This window comes from Parambassis ranga, chromosome 19 (assembly GCF_900634625.1).
Source record: "Parambassis ranga chromosome 19, fParRan2.1, whole genome shotgun sequence".
Classification (NCBI taxonomy): domain Eukaryota; kingdom Metazoa; phylum Chordata; class Actinopteri; family Ambassidae; genus Parambassis; species Parambassis ranga.
This window is the reverse complement of record NC_041039.1, coordinates 4015069-4037069: the sequence shown is the minus strand read 5'-3', so window position 1 is coordinate 4037069 and position 22001 is coordinate 4015069. Positions and strand designations below refer to the sequence as shown.

The following is a 22001-nucleotide window of genomic DNA, read 5'->3' as shown; positions in this document are numbered from 1 at the left end:
CCATTGTTCTTGGGGAGTGCAGCATTGATGCTTGACATAAACTCTTATTTTAAGGTAACAAGTCAAGTACTGTTCGCCCCATGTCACTCTGACAATGTTAAAGAGTGGAATAGAAATGATCCTGGAAATGTACACAGGGTCAGGGGGTGGCGTGTTGATGAGCCACACAGGCTTTTATGAGGAATATCTCTTTACACATGACTACAGGTTTATTGGGTTGTTATATCATGTCTTGTTTTTCAGGTTACTGTAAATGCAAATTTCAGATAAAACAAGGCTAGACTGCTCTTCAATGAAAGCTTAAAGACACTCAGAGCTTTTCTGACCTCAGTGTATCGTACTGTTATGATAAATACCATAAATCTCAATCCAAGGTGCTGTGGTGAGCCAGTCAAGATATGACAAATACACTCAATAGCACTTTAGCTCCATGCTGGTTCTGCGTGCATGCTTCCTTTCTTGGAGGCTTTGAGTAATCTCTTTAATCTGATCTGTTTTGTGAAGTATTTTCTCTCAAATCTGACAGTCCAGCTGATGGTCTAATTGGTAATACAGTGAAACAGAAATGTGTTTTGTGTGGTTAAAATCATAGTGGCACAGAGGTAGACAGTAACAGATGTAAACCTATTTTGTTATAATAATGTGTTAGTGTAGTACCACCATGAGGCTGACAAAACTGTTTCATTTTCTTTCTTCATGTTTTGTATTTGTCATTATTGTTTAAAATTAATTATAAATAAAATAATAAGTTATTATTGAATCACAGTAATAGTTGTTGAGTTAAGCCTTTACTTCTGTAGGTAAAACAGAAATGGCTTCTACTTCATTACAAATTACAAGAAAATCTGTATAGAAATTAAATGACCACTTGAAATCTATATTTATTTGCATCATTTACACCAGCTACATTCAAGTTATTTATTAGATCTGTAGTTCAAACAAAATATAAATAAACAGAATTAAAAATAAATAAAATAAATGTTGGGAATACCATGTCTGCAGGACAGTTTGACAAATAATTAGGGCCCGAGCACCGAATGGTGCAAGAGCAGCACAAAAAATACCTTTTTTTGCAACTAATTATTAGTGTAATAATTAGAATAGAATAGACTATTCTATTCTGATTATTACTCTAATAATGGATCCTAAAGATTCAGAAAATGTCACAGTTAAAGAAGTAATATTAACGTGTCCAGCTCAAAAGTAACACGAGTTTGCATAAAACAAATAACTGTAAGATTATCGAACTTGTTATTTATTGATGATCTAATCAATATATTGTAGATAATCGAGATTGTAGAGATAATCGATAATATATTTTCTAAACAGCGTGGTAAAAGCTTAAAGTTTGCCGACACGCTGCACTATCAGATCTGTAAAGCATGCGCAGGCAGCCGGGCGCGCTGAGCGGAGCCGCGCGGTCCATCCATGCGCTTCACCGTCTGCGAAGCTGCGCGTCGCTTCGCCTCGGCGGACGTTTTTCTTCTTCTCTTACAGCAGACGAAGGGGCGGAAACGACACATTTCGCTGCGTTTTGATAAAAACATCAACGTTATCACTGTTTACCTGTGACACAGTGACACTCGAGTTCTTTCATTTAGGTTCTGGTGGATTGTTTTACATAAAAAAATTATATTTTAAGTAAACGGTGAGTTTATTTTTCCTCCTTCCTAACGTGTTGTTTCGATGGTAACAGCGTTAGCGAGCTGCTAGGTTGATGTGTGTATATTTTCAATGAGGATGAAATCCACCTCTGCGCTTAACGCCGGTTTTGGAGTCACTGTCCACATTATGTAAGACAATAAATAGTCTTAATAGTCGTCAGACATCCCTGAGAATGCTACATCAGTTTGCTACTGTTAAAAGCAATATGGAGGAGACACCAGCTAGCTGCAAACTGGTGGTCCCTCCGAGGCATTGTCGAGCGGTGTTTTCTTTTAGTCAGCCATCGTTAGCAGCAGCTCCTTCACATTCAGCGTAAAACCGCTATTTTATGCAGCGACATTGCTTATTAAAAGCACATTTATTCATTATTTGCATTTCCACACACAGCAGCGTCCTACCGGTGCTGTGTCGCCGCCAGATGCTGCAAAGCTCCTGTTGTTGATGTTGGGACTAACGGGCACGGTGCATGTGTCAGCTCAGTTTATTATCAATTCGAAAAGTGACAAATACTAACCTAATCTGAGGCCATATTTTTTGCACTGAGCCTCTCCTCTAAGAGATCAAACCATGTCATAAGGTGAATGGTACATGGGTGTCAGTAGGCAGTGCAGATTTGACACTCATGATGCTGAGATCAAAGCAACATAATGCAATTATCAATATTAATTGCCCACAGATTGTTAATAATCTGCATTGCCTCTCCTTGTCACTCATGTATCTCTTCATTGAATCCCACTCTTGTTTTCTCCTCTATACCACCTTTACATTGACCAGGATCCTGCTGGTCCCCAGGTCTACCTGATGAGTATGAGCCTGACTACAGAACCCTCTAACGATGGTGCCACTGTTACAGAAGGTTCTATATATTATTATTATCTAACATAAATGTCTGTGTTTCTCTTGTCATTGTGCAGTAAAGTGTGTGTTCAGGTGGCACTATAAGTGTTTCTTATCCCTTTAGAGTCTGCAAACACAAAGTGAATGTCTTAACACCTGTCCAACAGAGAGAAGAGCTCTGAAGTTGCTAAATGTGTTCCTTTTTAACCTCCATTTACAATCTGACAGAGAGCAAAATAACTACAGTGGAGAAGAAAGACAAGAAACCAGATGATGTGGCAGAGGATGATGAAGAAGAAGAAGAATACGTGGTGGAAAAGGTCCTGAATCGACGAGTGGTCAAAGGCAAAGTGGAGTACCTTCTCAAGTGGAAAGGCTTCTCTGAGTGAGTGTTAACTTTGTCAGACAGTGCGGATGAATCTGGAAACAGAATATTTCATGAAAACGTGTTTTCGTGTACAGTGAAGACAACACATGGGAGCCAGAAGAAAACTTGGATTGTCCGGATTTGATTGCAGAATTCCTGCAGTCCCAAAAATCAGCACAGGATGGAAAGAGGAAGGCGGCCGGAGATTCAGAGGGAGACGAAAGTAAATCCAAGAAGAAGAAAGATGACGTGAGTCTCAGATCTTCCACAAGTTGCACGCAAAACATTCATGCCATTGTAATAGTAAGCAAAACATTAAACCTGTGGCTGTGATTGGTTTGGTAAAGAGTTAGTGTGGTTTGTTGTTTAGGCAAACTTTAGACCAGATCAATGTGCAAAGCCACATCACAGACTGATCACAGAGTCTCACTGTGGGCAGGATGCTTGTTTTTATCAGTTACATCCTCCTTCCTCTATAAGCAGGACAGCTTAGTCTTACATACATACTGACTCACTTTTATGTTGACATGTAAAATGTGTGTTCATCTGAGGCTATGTGCACACAGCAAATAGGATTTTTCTGTAGTGAAGTAACATCTGATTTTCTTCAGGTCTGTATCAACAGATCAGATCGGTTTTCTTTTTGACACTTGAAAAGATGGGCCTAATTTGGTTTTTAACATGTGACTTGTAATTTGAACATAAGTCAAACTGTCCAATTTGGAATGAGTAAACTTTATTTTAGTAACTTATTAATCAAATGCTGCATTGCTGCCTTGTTAGTCATCTGAAGCTGGAGCGATTGACAGACACAAGAAGACCGTTTTATTGAATTCAACAAGTTTGTCCTACTTTTTAGAACAGAATGTGTCATCATGGGAAGTATTTGGATTGACTGACAACTTGTTTGATCCTCAGACAGAGAAGCTAAGGGGCTTTGCTCGAGGTCTGGATCCAGAAAGGATTATTGGTGCCACAGATTCCACGGGAGAACTCATGTTTCTCATGAAATGGTGTGTTTGCACTGTGCAGCATAGTAACAGTGGGAAATTAAAAACTGCTGGTTAGCTAACGTAGTTTGTCATTTGTACAGGAAAAATTCAGACGAAGCTGACCTGGTGCCGGCAAAAGAGGCCAACGTCAAGTGTCCGCAGGTGGTCATCTCCTTCTACGAAGAGAGACTGACTTGGCACTCATATCCGTCTGAAGATGAGAAAAAGGATGACAAAAACTAACACAGGGTGAGGGACGGATGGCAAGAAACTGTAGTTTTGAACTTCATTGTACTTTCGATGTGGGAACCTGGAAGGGGGGGGGGCGACTGAGACAAGCAAGACATCGTTGGACTCATTGGTCTTTTGGTGTTGTATCAATCATTTGATTCTACTTTTATCTGGGTGTAATCTAAATGTTGAAAAAGGCTGCAGGTTTTAATTGACAGCTCAACTGAAATGTAAAATAATACAGTGTTCATTTTCAGTATCATTTCCACATTCAGTGTTCAGTTCATATTGCTGTGACATTGTGTCAGTGAGGTTTTTATTTCTTTTTTTATTCATCAGTTCATTTGTGCTTTTGGGGACAAAACTGTGCTCATCTTAGCTGTTTCCATAAGACTTTGGTGGACACTCACAAATATATTTCTGTAATTATTTTGATAATCTTTGTAGTGTTTTCATGAAGATCTTGCTTGTTGGTTTTTGGAGAATAAACCAGTTTTTGTTACAGTTCTGTGTCACATAGCTTTGACCAGTTTTTGTTGATTATTCTTCTTAGTGTCTCAACTAATGAACCATTTTAACAAGGCTAAATCACTTACCGGTACTCTGGAGTGCTTTGTATTTTGAGTTTTAAAATAACCCTCAACTATTTAAATGGTCTCTGTTGTCCTTGGACAATCCACTGGACTCATGTTAAACTCTCACAACACGTATGTGCTGCATCCGATCTTAGGAACGTGGGAGGTCTTAATGCTGCAACTGATGTTTTTTGCAGTGATAATGGTTTTGAATTCTACATAGCACTCTAAAATGACATCCTGTAATTCACAGAGAAAAAAATATGCAGCTTGTTTGTTTTTGCAGAGGAAGACAAAAAACACGATCTCGCAGCTTCGGTGAAGTTGCAACTCTAAAGCAAAGATGGACAACTAGAACTCAAGAGTCACAGGTGAAAATAAAAACACTTTATTAATCAATAAAAACAATTCTGATTGCCAGCAAATATCTCAAAACAGGAACTACATCCAAACTCAAAGCCAATGGTGAGACTGTTATGGAGACATTTGACAAACTACGTAAATCATAAACAAACAAACATGAAAATATTTACATAACAAGACAGACAAAAAAAGTGCACTAAGTAGTAGCAGTACTAAATATTTGGTGCTGCACTGGGTTACACAGAAGTGAATGTTAACCAGAGTTTCATGCCTGAATACCACATTGAATGAGGACACATCTCCTTTCAAAGTTTTTTGGACATCATCTTAATGCTGCAAGTTCTGTTCAGCCTCTTCGAAATAATCTAGCCTAACTGCTATCCGAGCTGCAACAGGTGACCTGTTTTGTTTTGTTTTGTTTTTTTCTTCTCCACATGTACTGACAAACTTCATTCAGATAGACAAGTAATAGCACTTCTACTTTGAGAACATTTTTACTTAAGTTCCCAAAAACCCTTAAAAGTGAAGATAATGAGATTGTGAAATAAAGGCATTCAAATCAAAGTGGCCACAACACACACGGGCATTTCACACATTCTAGTAACTTTGATCTCATGTAACAACATGGCTCACTTTGTTATCAACACAAAAACTTAAAAACATGGGATTGTTATAATCAGCCAACAGCTCGGCTTTACAGCAGTTTATAAAAAAAAATGCCTCAAGTGGCTTTCAGGTGGGTAAAGTTGGCAAATAAGTTACTTAAATTTCTATCTCTACACCACAGAATCAACTGAGCCTGCTTCAAGTTAAATAGGGCATCCAAGATGGAAAAAAAATCTCCCCAAGTGTCCATAAATTTGATCTGTGACAGAGGAGCTGGTTGTAATCATACAGTACTCTGCACTGCCCCTGGCCCATCACAGTATCTTAAATTCCTCTTCTGCATACAGACTCTACACAAAGGTTTCAAATTAAGGTTTCTTTTATGTAAAGCTGATGTGGCTAGACCTATAACCTTGCTTATAACTACAGATTATGAACAGTTAATAAGAGCCTTCCTAAACGCAGCTCTCATATTTAAACCTGCAGCGAAGGAATAGCGACAGACACGGCAAAATGCATACAGCCAAGCCTTTTAAAGACAAATTACAGTGCTATGTATAATTTATAAGGAAGTTGATACATTTTGCAATGCAGCGTGTTTCCTCCCTACAACATCCAGCTGCTCCTCTCGCAGGACTTCAAACCTCCAGGCCACTTTTAGCAGTGGCCAGCCCCGGAACACCATCTGACTCTTCTCATCCTACCTCCACACATCAGATCCCATCTATTCAGATCCTCCAAAACTCAGATGCCACCAGATAACTGACTCAAAAACTGGAATTTGCATTGCAAACCTACAGAATAAGAGTGCAGTGTTTTAGCATTTAAGATGTAGATGTATCACATAATGTGCACCATACAACCTTTAGTTAGTATAGGTGTTAAATGGCATCTTAAAATGATAGACTTACTGTAGCCTTTGGTATCTAAACTCTCTCCCCAGCTGTTCTCTGCATTAAGATTTGCAACTTAGAGCCTCAGTGGCTGTAAATTCACTTAGTCTCCAGGGTGGGACGTGATCCAGTAGTCCTGTAAAACTTTCAGTGCATAGGTATTCCAATCCTCGTTGACAGTGTTCTTTCTCTCCAATACCTCTCCCCACCAGTCCCTTCTTTTACCCTACCATCCTCAGTGGGTTGGTGCAAAAGGATTGAGCGGCTAATTTTTTTCTAATAGCTCATTTCATGTCCTTTTATATCCCTCTTCTCCTCGTCTAAATAATGGAATATCAGTACTCAAACGAAGAGCAAATCCTGCTTCAAAGTTGGTTCCAGAGGAAAAAAAATGTAGGAACAGAATGAAAAGGGAAACTAACGCAGGAAGAGTAGTCAACAATGCCATTTTTCTACTCACCAGAATTTTGTTAAAGGAAAAAAGGACATCTCTCTTGCATCTGCAGAAATCTTTCATATTGATTTAGCAAAGTGATATAATAAACACTGTGTCCCCTCACTTCTTTTTGTCCTTCTGTTTTTTCTCTGGCTTTCGGTTCTGCTCGGCAGTTGTCACACCGCGAGGCATGATGAGCACACTACCATCAGCACTGTACTGCAGCGAGTACTCGCTGGGAGGATAGGGCCGGCCCTCCTCATCTCGTAGCTGAGTGAACACCTCCTGGTACAGACTCTGCATCTTCTGCTTCATCTGCCGGATGGATCGGATGAACTCCATCTTCTCCTTTAGCAGCCGGGCCTTGTCACGTCTCAGGTCTTGGACACCCTGCTCCAGGTTTATGATAGTGTCCAGCTTGCGTTTGCGGCAGTTCTGAGCGGCCATCTTGTTTTTGCCACGTCTGCGGATGTCGCGGATGAGTGTGAGCTGGGCTTCACTCAAGTGGTGTTTAGCGAGAAGCTCATTGAATTCTTCAACAGGCAGATTGATGATCTTCTCATTGGAGAAAGGGATTTTCATAGCCCGGGCTCGGCGCTCATCACGACTTGAGTGCTTGTCCATCAAGTCCTGAGGAGGCTGAAGTTTTGAGCTCTGTTTGTCACGAACCGCCTTCTTCCCAGCTGGGATGGGGAGCTCTGGGTGCTCAGGAAAGGCAGAGGAAAGTGGCAGGTTGTAAGTATGATTGTGGCTGATGCTGTCGAGCTGAGGGAGACTGTGAAACTGAGAGGGGTCCTGATAGCTCATACGGCAGAGCTTGCTATACCCAGGCTGGTAACCTCCAACAGCACCTTCCTCTGTCTCCACAGTGGCCACCTCAGAATCAGTGCTGTAGCCCACAGCTCCTTCCTCTGAGAAAGTGGCAGATGTTGAAGAAGAAGAAGCTGCAGATGAGCAGGATGTCTCAGAGCTGCTTGGCGAGGCTGGGCTGTGGCTGGAGTCCAGTGAAAGACCAGAGTCTGAGTCAAGCTCATCCTCCAACTGAGAAGCTTGGGCCTGGCTGAAGCCCTCCTCCATGGCAAGATCCAGCAAGCTGATTTCATCGAGCATTGACTCCTCCAGAAGTGTGCTGAAGAGATCGGGCAAGATAGGTGTGGAAGTAATGTTGTTACTGGAACTGTTTATGTGTGGAGGGAAAAACATCCCAGTCAGGTTAGTAGTTCCAAATGTAGAGTTGATGTTGGTATTGTTGTTGGAGGACAGTCTGAGCATGGTGGTTCGTGGGGGTATAGTGACAGAGTCCAGCTGGGAATTGAAAATCTGGGGAAAGTCTTGGCTGCAGCTGGGGAGGGAGGCCTGGTGGAGGCTGACATCCTGGTTTATCGGTGTAGAGTGAGTCATGAGTCCAAAGTTTCCTGCAGTGTTTGCCTCAGTTGTCCCACTGCTAGCACTCACACTACTAGAGTCTGTGTCAGATGAAGTGCTGTTCACTTCCATTGCCTTTGAAAACAGAAAAAATTTTTTGTTAGTTTTAGTTATTTTTAATAATATTACTTGCATATTTATACAAAAGACAATGTATATTAAACCACAATTAACCACAAAATAGCAAATGCATGCATGTTGGCATGAGGACGCAGAAAAGCATCTTACTTGTATCTCCATGATGGCCATGATGTCTTGCCACTGCTGCTCCAGGTCTAACTGTGGCTCTGCTGAGGGCACCTGTGTTGGCAGAGGGAGGCCCTGTGATGTGGAAGGAACCTCTTCATTGGAAACGGCTATTTCTGTGGTCACAGCTGGGGCTGGAAACTAAGTGAAACATAAACATAAATGTTACTAAATTTTACACAACAAGCACAATTTAACATCTAATTGACACATTTTTAAGTATTTGCCTCAGCTTCTTCTCCAAAAGGGAATGTGGCCTCCAACAGCCTCAAGCATTCTTGTAAAGACAGCGACGTCTGTGCGCCAAGACTTGGGAGCTGTTACACACAAAAAGAGATACCAATATTCCATAAGGTGCTGGAACATGGTTTATATTGATAGTTTTAGTAGTTATAACCCTGCAACATTAGCAGTATAAAACAGTCCTATGCTGGGGACTCCATCTTCAGAGTGACAGCTAGTCAGGCTGCTCTACTGCTCCTTACAGTAGGTTATGTGTGCATCCATCTTCGCAAATACCTCATGAAAACCAACTGTAACTATAATAATAATGATTTATCTCAATGTATTTGACTTTATAGCAGAACTGCTAAAATAAAGCTGTACACAAAGTCAACACCTCTTTTATATATGTGATATGTAATATGTGATTTATCAAATATAATCATATGTACATATTGAATACATAATAATAACAACAACAGCAATATACCAGCTTTTTTCTGACCAGTTGTTTAGCTCTACTTTGAACTGGCAGGATAACCAAAGATTCAGATTCTGCAACTCATTTTCAGCTTTTTAGGTGTTTCACATCACATAATTTTCATAATGGTGGTGGTTTCCAGTGTTTAAATAAATATTCTGGGTATTTGTTCTAATTGTCCTAATTAAATTGTAGCTCCTGTGGTCTTGTCAGACTTGGAGAACACAATTCTTCTGCATTTGATCTGTCAGTTTAGACTAATTCAAAAAATGACTAGCGCTTCTAATTGTGAAAAGTCACTATCCAATTTTCCTCAATGTTAATCTGCTAAATAAATGTCATGCAGCAGGAAGGTTTATTATAATAAATTTTTTGTCTACATCTAACTGCACTGGTTCACTGAGTGTTGCAACTCAACAAGGAGATATACCAACTGAGCAATTTTACAGATTTTCCAACTAATGATCTTTTGTTGGAAGCCAGGGAGCTGCACACTGATCAGTGTGTAGCTCCCAGGCTTCCATTTCCTTTTAATGTAGTGTGAGGCAGTTAAATAAACCACCTTGCACCGCACAAAATTAGACAGAATGATCTGTTTAGTATTAACAAACCTGCTCTGGAATGCTCTCTCCAGTCTCCCCGTCCACTGGCTGAGCCCCTTGCAGGTTTACGCCATTCCTCCAGCTCTCTTGTTCCTCATTCCCATCTTTTTTCTCCTGTGGGCTGGGCTTCTGCTCTTCACTTTCCTTCTGACGGTTGCTGTAGTTGAACACTTCTCTTCCTGCACCAAGGTCAATGTCCTGCCGCCACAGGATGTCAATCAAGTCAATGTCCTGTAAAAACAAAGCAAATGTTGAAAAATGGTCCTGTATGTAAGAGAAGTTACATCAATGGCAGGTACTGTTTAGGGAGGCACTAATTTACAACAAATATTCACTTATTCAGTTAATAAGCTAAAACTAAAACTAAAATGCTGCTTTTATACAAGCTGTTTTTATTTTACTGGAGAAGGTAACTTTAGAAGGAGAGATCATGTAACACAAATCAGATGATGCAACCATGACATAAACACTTTGGCATGGTGGTTTTTGTGTGATTAGAAAAGTTTGGTGACAACAACACATCAATATAGTCATTGTGTGTAGGTTACATATAAGTGACATGACAAATAACAACAATAGACTCCAAATGTTGTTAATTAAAAAAAAAAAAGCCTCGTGCAATGTGTCCAGAGTCACGTCTGTAAAAGAATGTGGACTCAACTGGTTTAACTAAAAATATCTGACACTGATAAAGGACCTGGAGTTATATCACCTCAGCTTACCAAATAGTTTTTAAAACATTTTCATATAGTTAAAGTGTATTGTGTGATGGAATACCTTAGGAAATACCAGAGGTTTCCCTGAAATAATTGACCTTGTATGATTTGTTTACTGACACAAGGAAATTTAAACACTAAATTTCTCAATTGCTGGATCTATTTTAAGAGAAGTTGATAATCCTATCCTGCAGTCCCATGACTGTGAAATATGAAAGGTGCATCTGGTAACATCAAGCATCTGTCAGAAGGAGATCTTTTCCATCTCACTCTGGCAGATACTCTCTAGAATAGATGCTAGTAAAAGGGCTGAAGTACCTCTTTGGTGAGGTCATCATTACCATCCCTGTTTCCCTGCTCCTGGTTGCCCTCTGGGGCCACAGCTCCCAGGCTGCTGTCTGCTGTGTTCAGGTTGTATGTGGATTCAGGTGCTCCACTTCCTCCCCTCATGGCCGGGGTAGCGTCAGGGTTGTTAACGTTCTCTAGGCCGGCCCCATTATCAAGGGTGATGCTGGGGCTGGACTGGCTGCTGGCAGACACCACAGTCTCAGAGTCACGATGCACTAGCCAGGTGTTGAGCTCTGTACTGGGTACGGAGAGGCGATCCAGCTGGCGTACCTGGTTTAGCAGCCGTCGAGTGGTGAAGAAATGGTCAAGATCCACACTTTTTGGATGGATGCCATAGCCGTCCAGTGTGTTGCGCAGGTTGTGAAACTGTGTCTGGGTGTAGGCTGAGCTGGGCCCCAGGATGATCTCTCTCAGTGGGGGTAGCTGACTGCTTAAATAGGTGTCAACGTCCACCCGCACCCCAATGAGACTCAGAAGGATGGTGAACTGAATCAGGCCCTCTGTGAAGTACTTTTTCAGGTAAAGCATTTCTTTACAAAGGAACAAAAGGTGAAAGTAAAAAATAAAAACAAAAATGGGGCCAACTACCTTGGATAAATATTTCTGTGCTACCACTAAAAGACAGGGATAGATACATGGACATGAAAAGTGGTTAAAGTAGTGAGGAGAAAGGGTCAGTCTTCTGTATGTGTAAAAGGTTTCTAAGGTCCAGGATGAAGTTTCCACCTCTTAGAGTCCAGTTCGTACACAAAGCTTTGTTCTTCATATGGTTCTCATCCTCACATTCCTGACAAAAGTAAGAAAGGACTGTTACAATCTATCTATCTATATATATATATATATATATATATATACACATATTTACATATTTATATATATATATCAGCGTTACAATCACACTGCTTTTACCCCTAAGATAAGTAAATCTTACCTACCTACGTTTGCATTAGGCACATGTTAATGAAAAGAAGGGACTTGCTAGCCCACAGCAACCACTCCATCCTCCCAAGACTAGAGAAGTGATGAACACTCACACCGCGCAATGCCTTTTCATTCTTGGAAATTCAGCAAACCACAGATGATGAGCACAGGGGTTCAGACATCACCCCACCCTTGACAGGACAACTACTTCTTGTGGGTGCTGCTGAAGGTGAATGAGAGTCGAGAAAGCTCCCTGGACTGGCTAGCACACGCACCAACGACAACGTTAGGTGGCAGGCAGGGTCCCTCCCTCCTGCACAGCTGCGCCTATCTTCGTCCTTATGACGTTAGCTAATAGCTACCTAGTGTTTTGAGACCCAGCTACTGTTATAGCTACCTCATTAAACAACAGCCAACAAAAACAGCTCAGATAAGACGAGTCGCCACATTAGCTAATAAACTCTCATCTCTGTTTAACCCAACACAGTGACAGGTACCTGTAATGATATTTTAGGACTACCTACTTCCGCTGTAGCTAGCATCAAACATCTCCCTAGCAACAAGTGGTGAAAAGATGATTGTCAGTTTGCGCAGCGATTCACAGCCCTGAAGCACGACAACGACACATGACTCCAGCAACTATTGACCAATAGGAATATGGTGTGGGTGGGGTTTAAAGCAAATGTTAAACTACTATTGGAACTCGAAGCCCACACCGTGCTAGCTATTTAAGCTAGTTTGCGGCTAACAACCCTAAGCATTCAGCTAGTTTGAAAAGTAACTTATGTCTTAAAAATACGCGACTGTATGCAGTCATGCACCTACAAACATTGTTTTTATTTATATACGTGGTTGCCAAAGTTAGCTTGTGTCACGAATCACAGCATTCAATGGATCGGCGTAAGCTTTACTTATTGAAAACCTCTTGATTTTATACTTACGCATGAAGATTTTGCAACTGTGTCTGCATGCCCGAGAGTCCACTATCACCTAAAAACAATATTCAAGTCCTGTTTCATTAAAAGTTCCCCGGTGTTGCCCGATAAACAATTCTCCAGCCTTTCCTCATTGAATGGCCCACCATGACTTGCAAAATTGCTAGCTGGCCCGGCTAGCATAACAGCGCCGCTTGACACCAAAACACGCTTCCACACGGAGCATGCGTAGAACATTCTAGTTGCAAGCTTTCATCACCCGACTAAAAATTCTACAGCTGCTAATATTACACTAATACGCAGACGTCAACGCATTCATTGAAAATAATTAATGTCAAAACTTCATCGCCAAATCTTCTATCCCGTTCTTTTTGTTTGTGGGCTGTTACCGTGGATTATTTTCTTTTATGCACATATTTAAGTTTAAAGGACAGAAGTACACGATTATTATTCAACTTTATGTACAAATGTTTTGCAAATTTTTAAGTTTTCTTAAACTCCCAACGCTTCTAAATTATTAAGACACAAAAAACAATATTTGGCAGGTAAAAATGTATAAAGACAGTTCTGAGTAAGCTTGACAAGGGTTATAAAATGACAAATATTTCTGTCCGTGGAGCCATGTGTCATGATAAAAAGGCCACAAACAAAAGTTACATTAAATACCACTTTTTATTTGTTCTTAGTGAAAGTCTGAGGTTCACTAAATATTAACCCCCATGAGGTTGACAGGTCGGCTGTGATATCGCTTTGAAATGTCTGCTTCAATCTGCAAAAACAAAATAATTAATAGTCACAATTACTGGCACAACATAATGTACATATATAAATGATACACTTTCTATATGAACAAAGTTTTATATTTTCAGTATTTGACACTATTTTCTATGGCCTCCTCATCCAACAAGCTGGGAAACTACTGACTTTGTGAACCTAAACAAATAGAAATAGTAATCCAATACCAGTTTCTGGAGTTCCCGGGTGCATCCTGCCAGCAGGTCAATACGAGGCTCCAGTCTGGACTGCTCCTGTAGTGCTTCCTGCCTCTTCTCAGCCATTGTGGCAGCTTTCAGCACCAGAATGTCTGCCTGCTTCAGCTTCTGTCTCAGCATCTCTGACACACGTTCAACATACCTAAAGATATTATATATATATATATAAATATATTCACCTGTTCTTTTAGCAGACTGAGATAAAACTTGTTGAAAATGGTAATACAATGGTCACACCGTGGGGAGGCCTGGATCATGAACAGATGCTGCATCCGGAGAGTGGTGAGTCGTCTCAAAATGTCTTGCACTGTGGACAGCATCCCCTGGACATGTTGGCATGTTTGGCCCTGAATGACTGAGGGGGCCAGCTGGAACTGGCTCATGGCAACCACGTCTGCCTCCTCTCCCATCTCACTGATGCGCTGTGTTAGGAACACCTCAAGCTAATCGAACAAATGAAGAATCCAGGGTCAGATATATGTTTTTTATATCTACCCTATAATAATGTACATGCAATGTGTTTTGTTATACAAATATCAAGAGGGTTTTCTTTCACACTGAACAGTTGTAGTCTTCACCTCCATTAGCTCATCAATGAACTGGCTGCGTGACTGAGAATTTTCCAGTATCGTCAGTGCGTCCTCACCTCTCGCTACACCCTCAGGACCTACAAGATGACACATTTGTCTTTAGCAAACAGAAATTTCAGTGTGGCTATTGTTGATCTAAAAAGAACATACAGTCTGTGCCCACATCCACTATTTCAATTTCAACAGGAGCTGTTTCACTGTCACCCCAATTGATGCCACCAGCATCAGCATCCTGATAAAGGAGACAAAGAAAAGACAGAATTATTACAAGCTTCCATTCCTCCACAGCTCTGCCCAGACAGACTCTCTACAGTACAGGTACAGCTTGGTCTTTGAGTCTTAAAATATCTTGATAGTGATCTAGACTATCTAGATAATGTCTTACCTCTGTGCTGGGCTCTACACTTATACCCCAGTCAATTCCATCCTCCAATGAGATGGCACCCACGGTTCCTTTGCCAAAGTTCCCCCAGTCAATCTAAAGTAGATATAAATCAAACATAAGAAATTGGTATCATGCTGTTGTGAGTGACGAGGAAATAAAAAAAAAAACAATATGCAAACACTATATTAGTTTAGTAGTTTAAAGGATTTCCCCTCAGGGATAAATAAAGGAATTCTGATTCGGATTCTGATGATCATTTGCATTTAGATGAATGAACTGTGTAACAAAAGTAAGGTGACTTTAGGGAAAGCTTGATCTAGACTCTAGAGTAAAGTATGAAATTTCTATCATGAGGTCTAATACAACAGAGATAGTACAACAAACCGTGTCTTCTGTGACAGTATCAGGAGGCGATTCCTCCACAACTGGCCTTTCAACAACTGTGGGGACTTTCCCCGTTCTCCACTCGTAAAACGTTGTGTTCCCTCTCTTCTGGGCAAATGTCAGCATGGGCAGGACTGGTTCTGACCTACAAATAGCAACATGTGAGCTCATGTGATCAAAAACAAACATGCTGAATGATTTATATTGTTAAGTACAAGACAGTTTAATGTCAAGAGTTGTATTTAGACTGCTGTGAAGAATGTGCACATTTACAAGGAACAGATTGATTTTAATATTGATATGACAGTTGTAAAGACATACATTAAACACAGTGTGTTGATTGTAAACTCACCAGTCACATACAAAGTTTGTGAAAGCAGTGTAAAGTTGGATTTGCTTTTCTAACTTAACCGCATCCTTCCCAACTTCTTCAAGAACCAATGGTAAATCTTTGACCAGAGCCTGAAGCTCACGAGCCACATTTTCACCCTGACAGAAAAAAGTCATTTCAGTGTCTCGGCATTTGTGTCTAATCATTCCCATGTGGCTGTGCATGTTGTTGTACTCACTGTGATACCATACTGCTTGCAGGCAGCGTAGTAGCGCTCCCTCAGGTCTGCAGCTGAGCTCTGGCACTCCACTTCCCGCCTGCTCAGCTCCTGCTGCAGCTGCTGAGCTTTGGCCAGTTGTTTTCTCAGAGCTGGGCCTTCATAGCTTACATTTCGACTCAGCAAGCTGGCCAACTCCACTTGGACACACCCAACAAATTTCATTATTAATCATTTCAATACTTAGTATTTATCCAGTTTCTTCAATTTGTTGCTGTTCTCCACGCCCAACAGTAATGATGCAGAAATAACCACAGCTGCAACAACTACATTTACCATTTATCCAGTTATAAAAAAAGCTATCAATAAAAACTGCTGCATAACGCACAGACTATGATGCATACATATATGACCCATTATACACTTACCCAAATAGACATTATCTGCTTCATAAAGTGATACGATTTCCTGCCAGTCCTGTGACAACAAAGAGAAGATTCAAATCTCTTAGAATGAAAGAGGTGAAAGGTGTAGATGCCATAAAAAACAAGAAACAGTAATTATATGCTCTTTTGTGAGAGACAATAAAAGCTTGACTGAATCTTCGCACCTTCATCCTCTGAGATGAATACCTGCCAAAGATATTCTTAGAGGAAGCCTCAGTTCCCTTCAGTATCTCCACTATCCTCATGCAGTGAAAGTAGTGGATGTCTGTCAGTGGAAAAAGTAAAATACAGCAAAGGAATGCAGTTTAGAAGAATTTTTAAAAGATTTTAAAAGAGGGGAACAGATACAGTAGCTTCTACATTGACAGCAAAATGTCAGCTTTTGTCTAGATACAGCAAAGCCTGGCTTGATTAGTAAAACTTATTTGCAAAAAAGACATGTATCATGTAACAGACTGCAGTTATAAAATACACCTTTGTTTATGTAAAACATAAATATATATACATATCAACCACGTCATAATCTGTGACAAAAACAGATGCTTGCATCTGTGACTTCTTTTATGTTTACATATGAGAAGAACAATCTGTTGTGCAGAGGGACCTTACAGGAGCCTGAGAGAAGTTGCTTGATCTCCTCGTTCTCTGGCATGTCACAGATGGCAGCATTGATCTTCTCTCTGATTACTTTCACTGCACTTTGCCATTTTAGATTACAGTGTCGCCGATCCACCAGCCAGTCTGTGATAACATACATGAAAAATTACACAGCACAGTAACATCAGGCTGTAAGCAACGCAGTGCTAGATTTAAAAAGAGTAAATGTTGCCTTTAAACGTGTGTATGTTGTCTTACCCAACAGCTTGCTGGTCTGTATATCGATAGGAAGATTTTGAATATTCTGCGAGAGAGAACGCATTTGTTACTTAAAAAATGTCAGACATTGAACGCACATGAAACATGTAACGTTAACAGGAAAACTAACTAACAACTGAACTAACCACAGAAGACGTGCTTTGCTAACTAAATATTTTACAAGTTAACTGGACTTTGTGTTGCAGCTGGCTAATGCTAGCTTGCAGGTTTGTCACTAAAACAGACGCAGAGCACGTTTCGGCTTACCTCCATTGTTTCTTCACCTTTTAAAAATAAAGCCGTGTGCTTACAGCTTCATTTTAACAATATTTTAAAGAATTACGTGCTGAAATACTGAAACCATCCGGTTGTCACTGTTTTTGACACGTTACAAGAAGAAGGGCAAATCACAAAAGGCGATGTTACATTCGCTAAATGGAAAGACCAATAGCATTTCAGTATACTGAGAGCGGCAGCTGATTGGTCCCAGACTTCTGTTTGGTGAAGTTCATTCAATGTGTCACAAGAGGGCGGTGCCGCCAAGTGTCTGCTGTTCTGTCTACTGCAATCTGAAATAGTCATAATTATCAATAATAAGATAGAAGAGAAAAGAGAAATATTCAGTGCTTCCTTCATTTAGAGACACATTGAGAGGCAATGGTGTCAAGTATTTGTCTAATGTGTCCATATGGTTGTTGTAGTCCCATTTCCTCCCTAATTTAAACAAGATATTTGTGCATTGTTCCCTTCAACTTGGAATCTGCCCCTGTAAAATGACTTTTTTGGTATATTTCTGGAAACAAGTCCAACATTTTTGTTTTTATTGTTATCTAGCATATAGAAAAATTCACATTAGAACCGTTTAAAATTACCTAGTTACAAGTAAACTATTAGTGATGCCTCATAGATAAGGACCCAACCAAATTCTGTTTACTACAATAAGTGTCAAAAAACAAGCAAGATACCTATAGTTACCAATAATAACATGTTGGAATGTGCCACTAGATTTTTTTTAAATAAAAAAAGATTATTTTTTAAATAAAGTCTTAATAAACTGGCTATTGAAGGGTGTATTAAGTTGCATGCGGTGAAGTAGAACTATATAAAATGTAAAAAGGGAAAATAAAAAGTCTACAGGGGCAGGTCAAGTGCTCTAATTTCAGTTAATTTGAATGGTGACCAAACATGCAAAGACAGAATCCTTTCACTGTCTGTGATTTTACACAGCCCATGCAAAGCAGCTCTCTGTCTGTGTCAGGTCTAAGTTATTACAAAGAGTTGTGTAACAGAAACAGAAAATGATTTTCTTTCATATACTGTTTAAAGTGTTTTTTGTCAGCTTTCAGAGTGATGTCAGTATTCCTAACGTGGAATGAGCAGGCCTGAAGAATGGCATTTACTCAGTCAAGCACTTGTAGCTGGGCGGGCTTTAAGGTGTATGTGTGTGTGTGTTGAGGAGGGTGTGTGTTCCAGAGTGGAGTACAGAGGGACAAAGTGAGAGGGAGAGGCAGAGGGAAAGAGATGCTGCACCTGTGCACAAACACCTGAGGAGAAGAGAGAGAACAAAAAAAAACAGTGAGAGAGGAGGTGAGTTTGTAATGGCAGCACAGTTTCACATGTGAGAGCCTCCTTCAGCCAGCTCACCATCAACACGGTAAGAAAAGTGCACATAAATGTCTGTAATAAACTGCAGCCATTTCTGTTGTTGTTACTGATGTTTCTATGGTCAAGGTTTACACTTACAACAACTTGTTGATTAATTTTGTAAACACTGTATGTTAAAAAGTGTGAGGTAGAAATGTTTGTTGAATACTTCAGTCTTTTGGCTAAAGCACATTTTTTTTACATACAATAAATTGTACATTAAACTGCAGTTTGAACACTGATACATATACATATAATATACAATATTTGACAACAGAAAGTAATAGAAATGAAAAATACAAGAAGAGTTAGTCATAAATGCTGCAATCTTGTAGACGTCTGTTCAGATGGTTCTGTGACTTCAGGAAGAAATACACTTTGGTTGCATCATTACAAACACTCAAAGACTCTTCATCCTCTCCTTCAACTTTGTTGTTACGGGTCAACAGTGAGTCTGGCACACAGGATGAAACCTGAGATTCTAATGAACCTATACTGCTCAGTACGGAGGGCAGCGCAGTCCTCTGTGCCCTTGGAGTCTCCACTGTGTGTGTGTGTTGGTTAGTGATTTCCGACCCACAGTGTTCCTTTCCTGCTGTGATCTATGAGGCTTTGCTGAGCAGCTCACCCACACAGAACAGAACACACGGTAACTTATTAAAAAGAACTGTGCGGGGCCTCCTTTGTGTCAACAGGAGTTTTTGTCTCAAAGGTCACATCTAAGTCAAACACAGCATACTAAAGGAAATATGTGTTCATATTGTACTGCACCGCTCTCTTACCTAACACTGTGCGAAAGTGCTGCTCAGTGACTTTGTTCTGCCCTGCAGAATCTGTTTGAAGGAAAGTCAACAACAGCATGTAAATGCTCTGCAAATATTTGGAGGGATACCTGTCTTTTGTAAAAAAAAATAATTGCACCCATGTTTCTGAATACCTGGAGATTTGTGTGTAAGTAAGAAACATCATAACACATTTTGGTATCTGTCCAATGTTTTTTAAACCATAAAACAACATTAGATAAAAAAAACATCTCCACCGCTCATTGTGCCAGCAGGTGCCTGCTATCACGTGGTGCAGATAGGAGTGAGATGAGTGTTTCAGGGCATGTGCTCTTTATTTGCATAGGTGCTCCATAATAAAATGACCACACCAACAGAGGACTGGTGTGGTTCTTCTTGTTAGCCCCCATAAAACAGACCGTACAGCATTATTATGGCTCATAAAAGGCTGTCATTTGAATGCAAGGTTTACAGATTTTAAAACATACTGATGCATCAGTTTAAAGTTGTAAAAATCTGAAATTGTTATCTTAATAACTAATGAAACATTTTAATCTAATTTAATATTAGTGGAATGGTGTTTCATTCATTAAAGCTATTTTTTCTATCTGCTTGAGCTGAATTGATCAATTTCAGTCTCTCTTCTAGATATTTAACTTCTTTTAAGATTATTTGTAAACATTTTAGGCTTTGTGACTTGTACTACTACTATTAAGTTACCATGGCAACAGCTTCAGATAATTTCTTGCTTCCACCTGATCAACACTGCTAATTCAAGAGCATATACCAGCCATATACCCACAAGATATTGACACTGATGTAATTTACACACTTTACACACTATCAACTGCAACTCTGCCAAACGATAAGGAACATCAAATGCTTCATCATTTTAGTATTAGTGTTACCAGACAGCCTGATGGGTAAATGTGCCATGATAACAGAACTCACATCAAACAGTTACCAGGTGACTGTACATCGGGTCTAATTGGTTGTAATTGTTGCCCACTGGGATCATAACATTTTTGTTGTGGAACATCTTCACATTATATAACTCATTTCTAAACTCCTGCTTAAGCACCTTATTTCCTCCTCAAAGTGAAGCTTTTCTTACTTCATATCAGATCACATGCAGTGACAGAGGATCCTGTTCAGATAGTCATTAATTTATCAGCAGAGTGTCAGGTGATATGTCCTGTTATGATACACTTTATAATCGCAGAGATGTAATGTGGATGAAAAGAAGACAGCTGTAGATACTGTCTGCTTTCTGAGAATGGGTCTGCACAGGACACAGTGGGGTTTATTTAGAGAGTCTAAAGGCTTTTCATTGGTTATATTGAAAAAGGTATGTTATGTCACCTATGGACTTTCAAACCATATCTTTAGTGAGATGTGATCACTGTTGGTTTTCTGCAGTCCTGAATGTAAGCTCTTTGCCCTGCAGGTCAGTCCTCCACTTCCTGTTGGTGCCATGGCCGACCAAAGCTGGTGGAAGCTGACCTTCTCTCGCAAGAAGAAGTCCGAGTCTAAGGTTCTGTATGAGATCCCTGCTGAATATGGCAGCAACACTGGGAACAAAGAGCACCCGAGTGGTAACCCCCCTGCAGACCACATGGACAGCCAGTTTAACGTCAGACTGGAGAAAATTGTTGATAAATCTGCCACAAAGGGCCGCCATGTCAAGGTGTCCCACTCTGGGCGCTTCAAGGAGAAGAAGAAGGTCCGTGCCACGCTGGCCGAGAACCCAAATCTGTTCGCAGAGCACAACCTCGGTGATGAGAACCATAAAAATAAGACTGAAAAATAATACAAATACATGAGTATTTCATATACTGAGTGTGTTATATATTTTGAACACCACCATGTTGCACTACATGTGTGCATACTGTAACCAAAGGACTCATACTTAAACAAACTGCTGGTATCAGCAAATGACCTTTAGAGGTGCTCACAGTGGAGTGAAAGACCAACAAAAACCTGGAGACTCTTTGCTTCAGATATGCATCAGTTTGTGTATGTCTTGAAAAATGATCAAGGAAGAGTGACGCCTACCCTACGTCCTCATGATTGAACATCGCTGAACTTAACTTTATTTTTACTGCTATGCTGTTTCTTTTGTATATGTCGCACAATCAGTAAAATAGTGCAAACTAAGCATGTTTAAAAATTTAATACATTTTAAAATCGTGATGATTGACCTGTTTGAAAGAATATCGGACACTGATTTATTTATTTGAGTAGAAAATATTGGTTTTAATAATTTAGGTTTCCTATGGATCAAAGATCAAGCATAAAATGAAAAAAAAATCTTGAAGAAAATGTATTTTACAAACTTGTACTTTTTTGGAGCCACTGTAAATAATAAATACATATAAATAACAAAGATGTTTATAAAATCGTTTTTCTAAAATACAATATGAAGAAGATGATTGCAGATGTTGATCTTTGTGACAATTGTTCTTTCTGGTTACTGAGCTGGGTGTTGTTTCACCTGAGCTTTTGTTGTCATGG

At 40.0% G+C, this 22001-nt stretch overlaps 4 protein-coding genes across 7 annotated transcripts; 2 read left to right on the top strand and 2 right to left on the bottom strand.

The window, feature by feature from the left end:
* The first annotated feature begins 1468 nt into the window (after positions 1–1468).
* cbx1b (chromobox homolog 1b (HP1 beta homolog Drosophila)) lies at positions 1469–4596 on the top strand. The gene is made up of 6 exons (XM_028431079.1): positions 1469–1648; positions 2440–2521; positions 2731–2887; positions 2965–3118; positions 3788–3882; positions 3963–4596. Exons 2-6 carry the CDS (start codon positions 2467–2469, stop codon positions 4102–4104), a joined length of 603 nt encoding a protein of 200 aa, XP_028286880.1. The 5' UTR covers positions 1469–1648; positions 2440–2466; the 3' UTR covers positions 4105–4596.
* Positions 4597–5032: 436 nt separating this feature from the next.
* Positions 5033–13091, bottom strand: nfe2l1b (nfe2 like bZIP transcription factor 1b). Of its 3 annotated transcripts, none has more exons than XM_028431028.1 (6): positions 12868–13090; positions 10976–11792; positions 9951–10172; positions 8864–8953; positions 8619–8777; positions 5033–8465 (listed from the first exon to the last, which is right to left on the bottom strand). In XM_028431028.1, the coding sequence occupies exons 2-6, from the start codon at positions 11531–11533 to the stop codon at positions 7086–7088; spliced, it is 2409 nt and encodes an 802-aa protein (XP_028286829.1). In that variant the 5' UTR covers positions 11534–11792; positions 12868–13090; the 3' UTR covers positions 5033–7085. The 3 variants fall into 3 exon arrangements, with proteins under 3 accessions (XP_028286829.1, XP_028286830.1, XP_028286831.1); XM_028431029.1 differs by lacking the exon at positions 12868–13090 and adding an exon at positions 11941–12473; XM_028431030.1 differs by lacking the exon at positions 8864–8953 and having other exon boundaries at positions 12868–13091.
* A 423-nt stretch (positions 13092–13514) lies between these two features.
* Positions 13515–17486, bottom strand: cdk5rap3 (CDK5 regulatory subunit associated protein 3). 2 transcript variants are annotated; one of them, XM_028431105.1, is made up of 14 exons: positions 17329–17486; positions 17062–17107; positions 16816–16947; positions 16371–16471; positions 16189–16237; positions 15782–15960; positions 15565–15701; positions 15213–15357; positions 14829–14921; positions 14594–14675; positions 14432–14520; positions 14091–14296; positions 13824–13995; positions 13515–13630 (listed from the first exon to the last, which is right to left on the bottom strand). In XM_028431105.1, exons 1-14 carry the CDS (start codon positions 17332–17334, stop codon positions 13565–13567), a joined length of 1503 nt encoding a protein of 500 aa, XP_028286906.1. In that variant the 5' UTR covers positions 17335–17486; the 3' UTR covers positions 13515–13564. The 2 variants fall into 2 exon arrangements, with proteins under 2 accessions (XP_028286906.1, XP_028286904.1); XM_028431103.1 differs by having other exon boundaries at positions 17062–17111; positions 17330–17470.
* Positions 17487–18540: 1054 nt separating this feature from the next.
* prr15lb (proline rich 15 like b) lies at positions 18541–21869 on the top strand. Its single transcript, XM_028431187.1, has 2 exons — positions 18541–18715; positions 20935–21869. Exon 2 carries the CDS (start codon positions 20962–20964, stop codon positions 21295–21297), a length of 336 nt encoding a protein of 111 aa, XP_028286988.1. The 5' UTR covers positions 18541–18715; positions 20935–20961; the 3' UTR covers positions 21298–21869.
* The last annotated feature ends 132 nt before the right edge of the window (positions 21870–22001 follow it).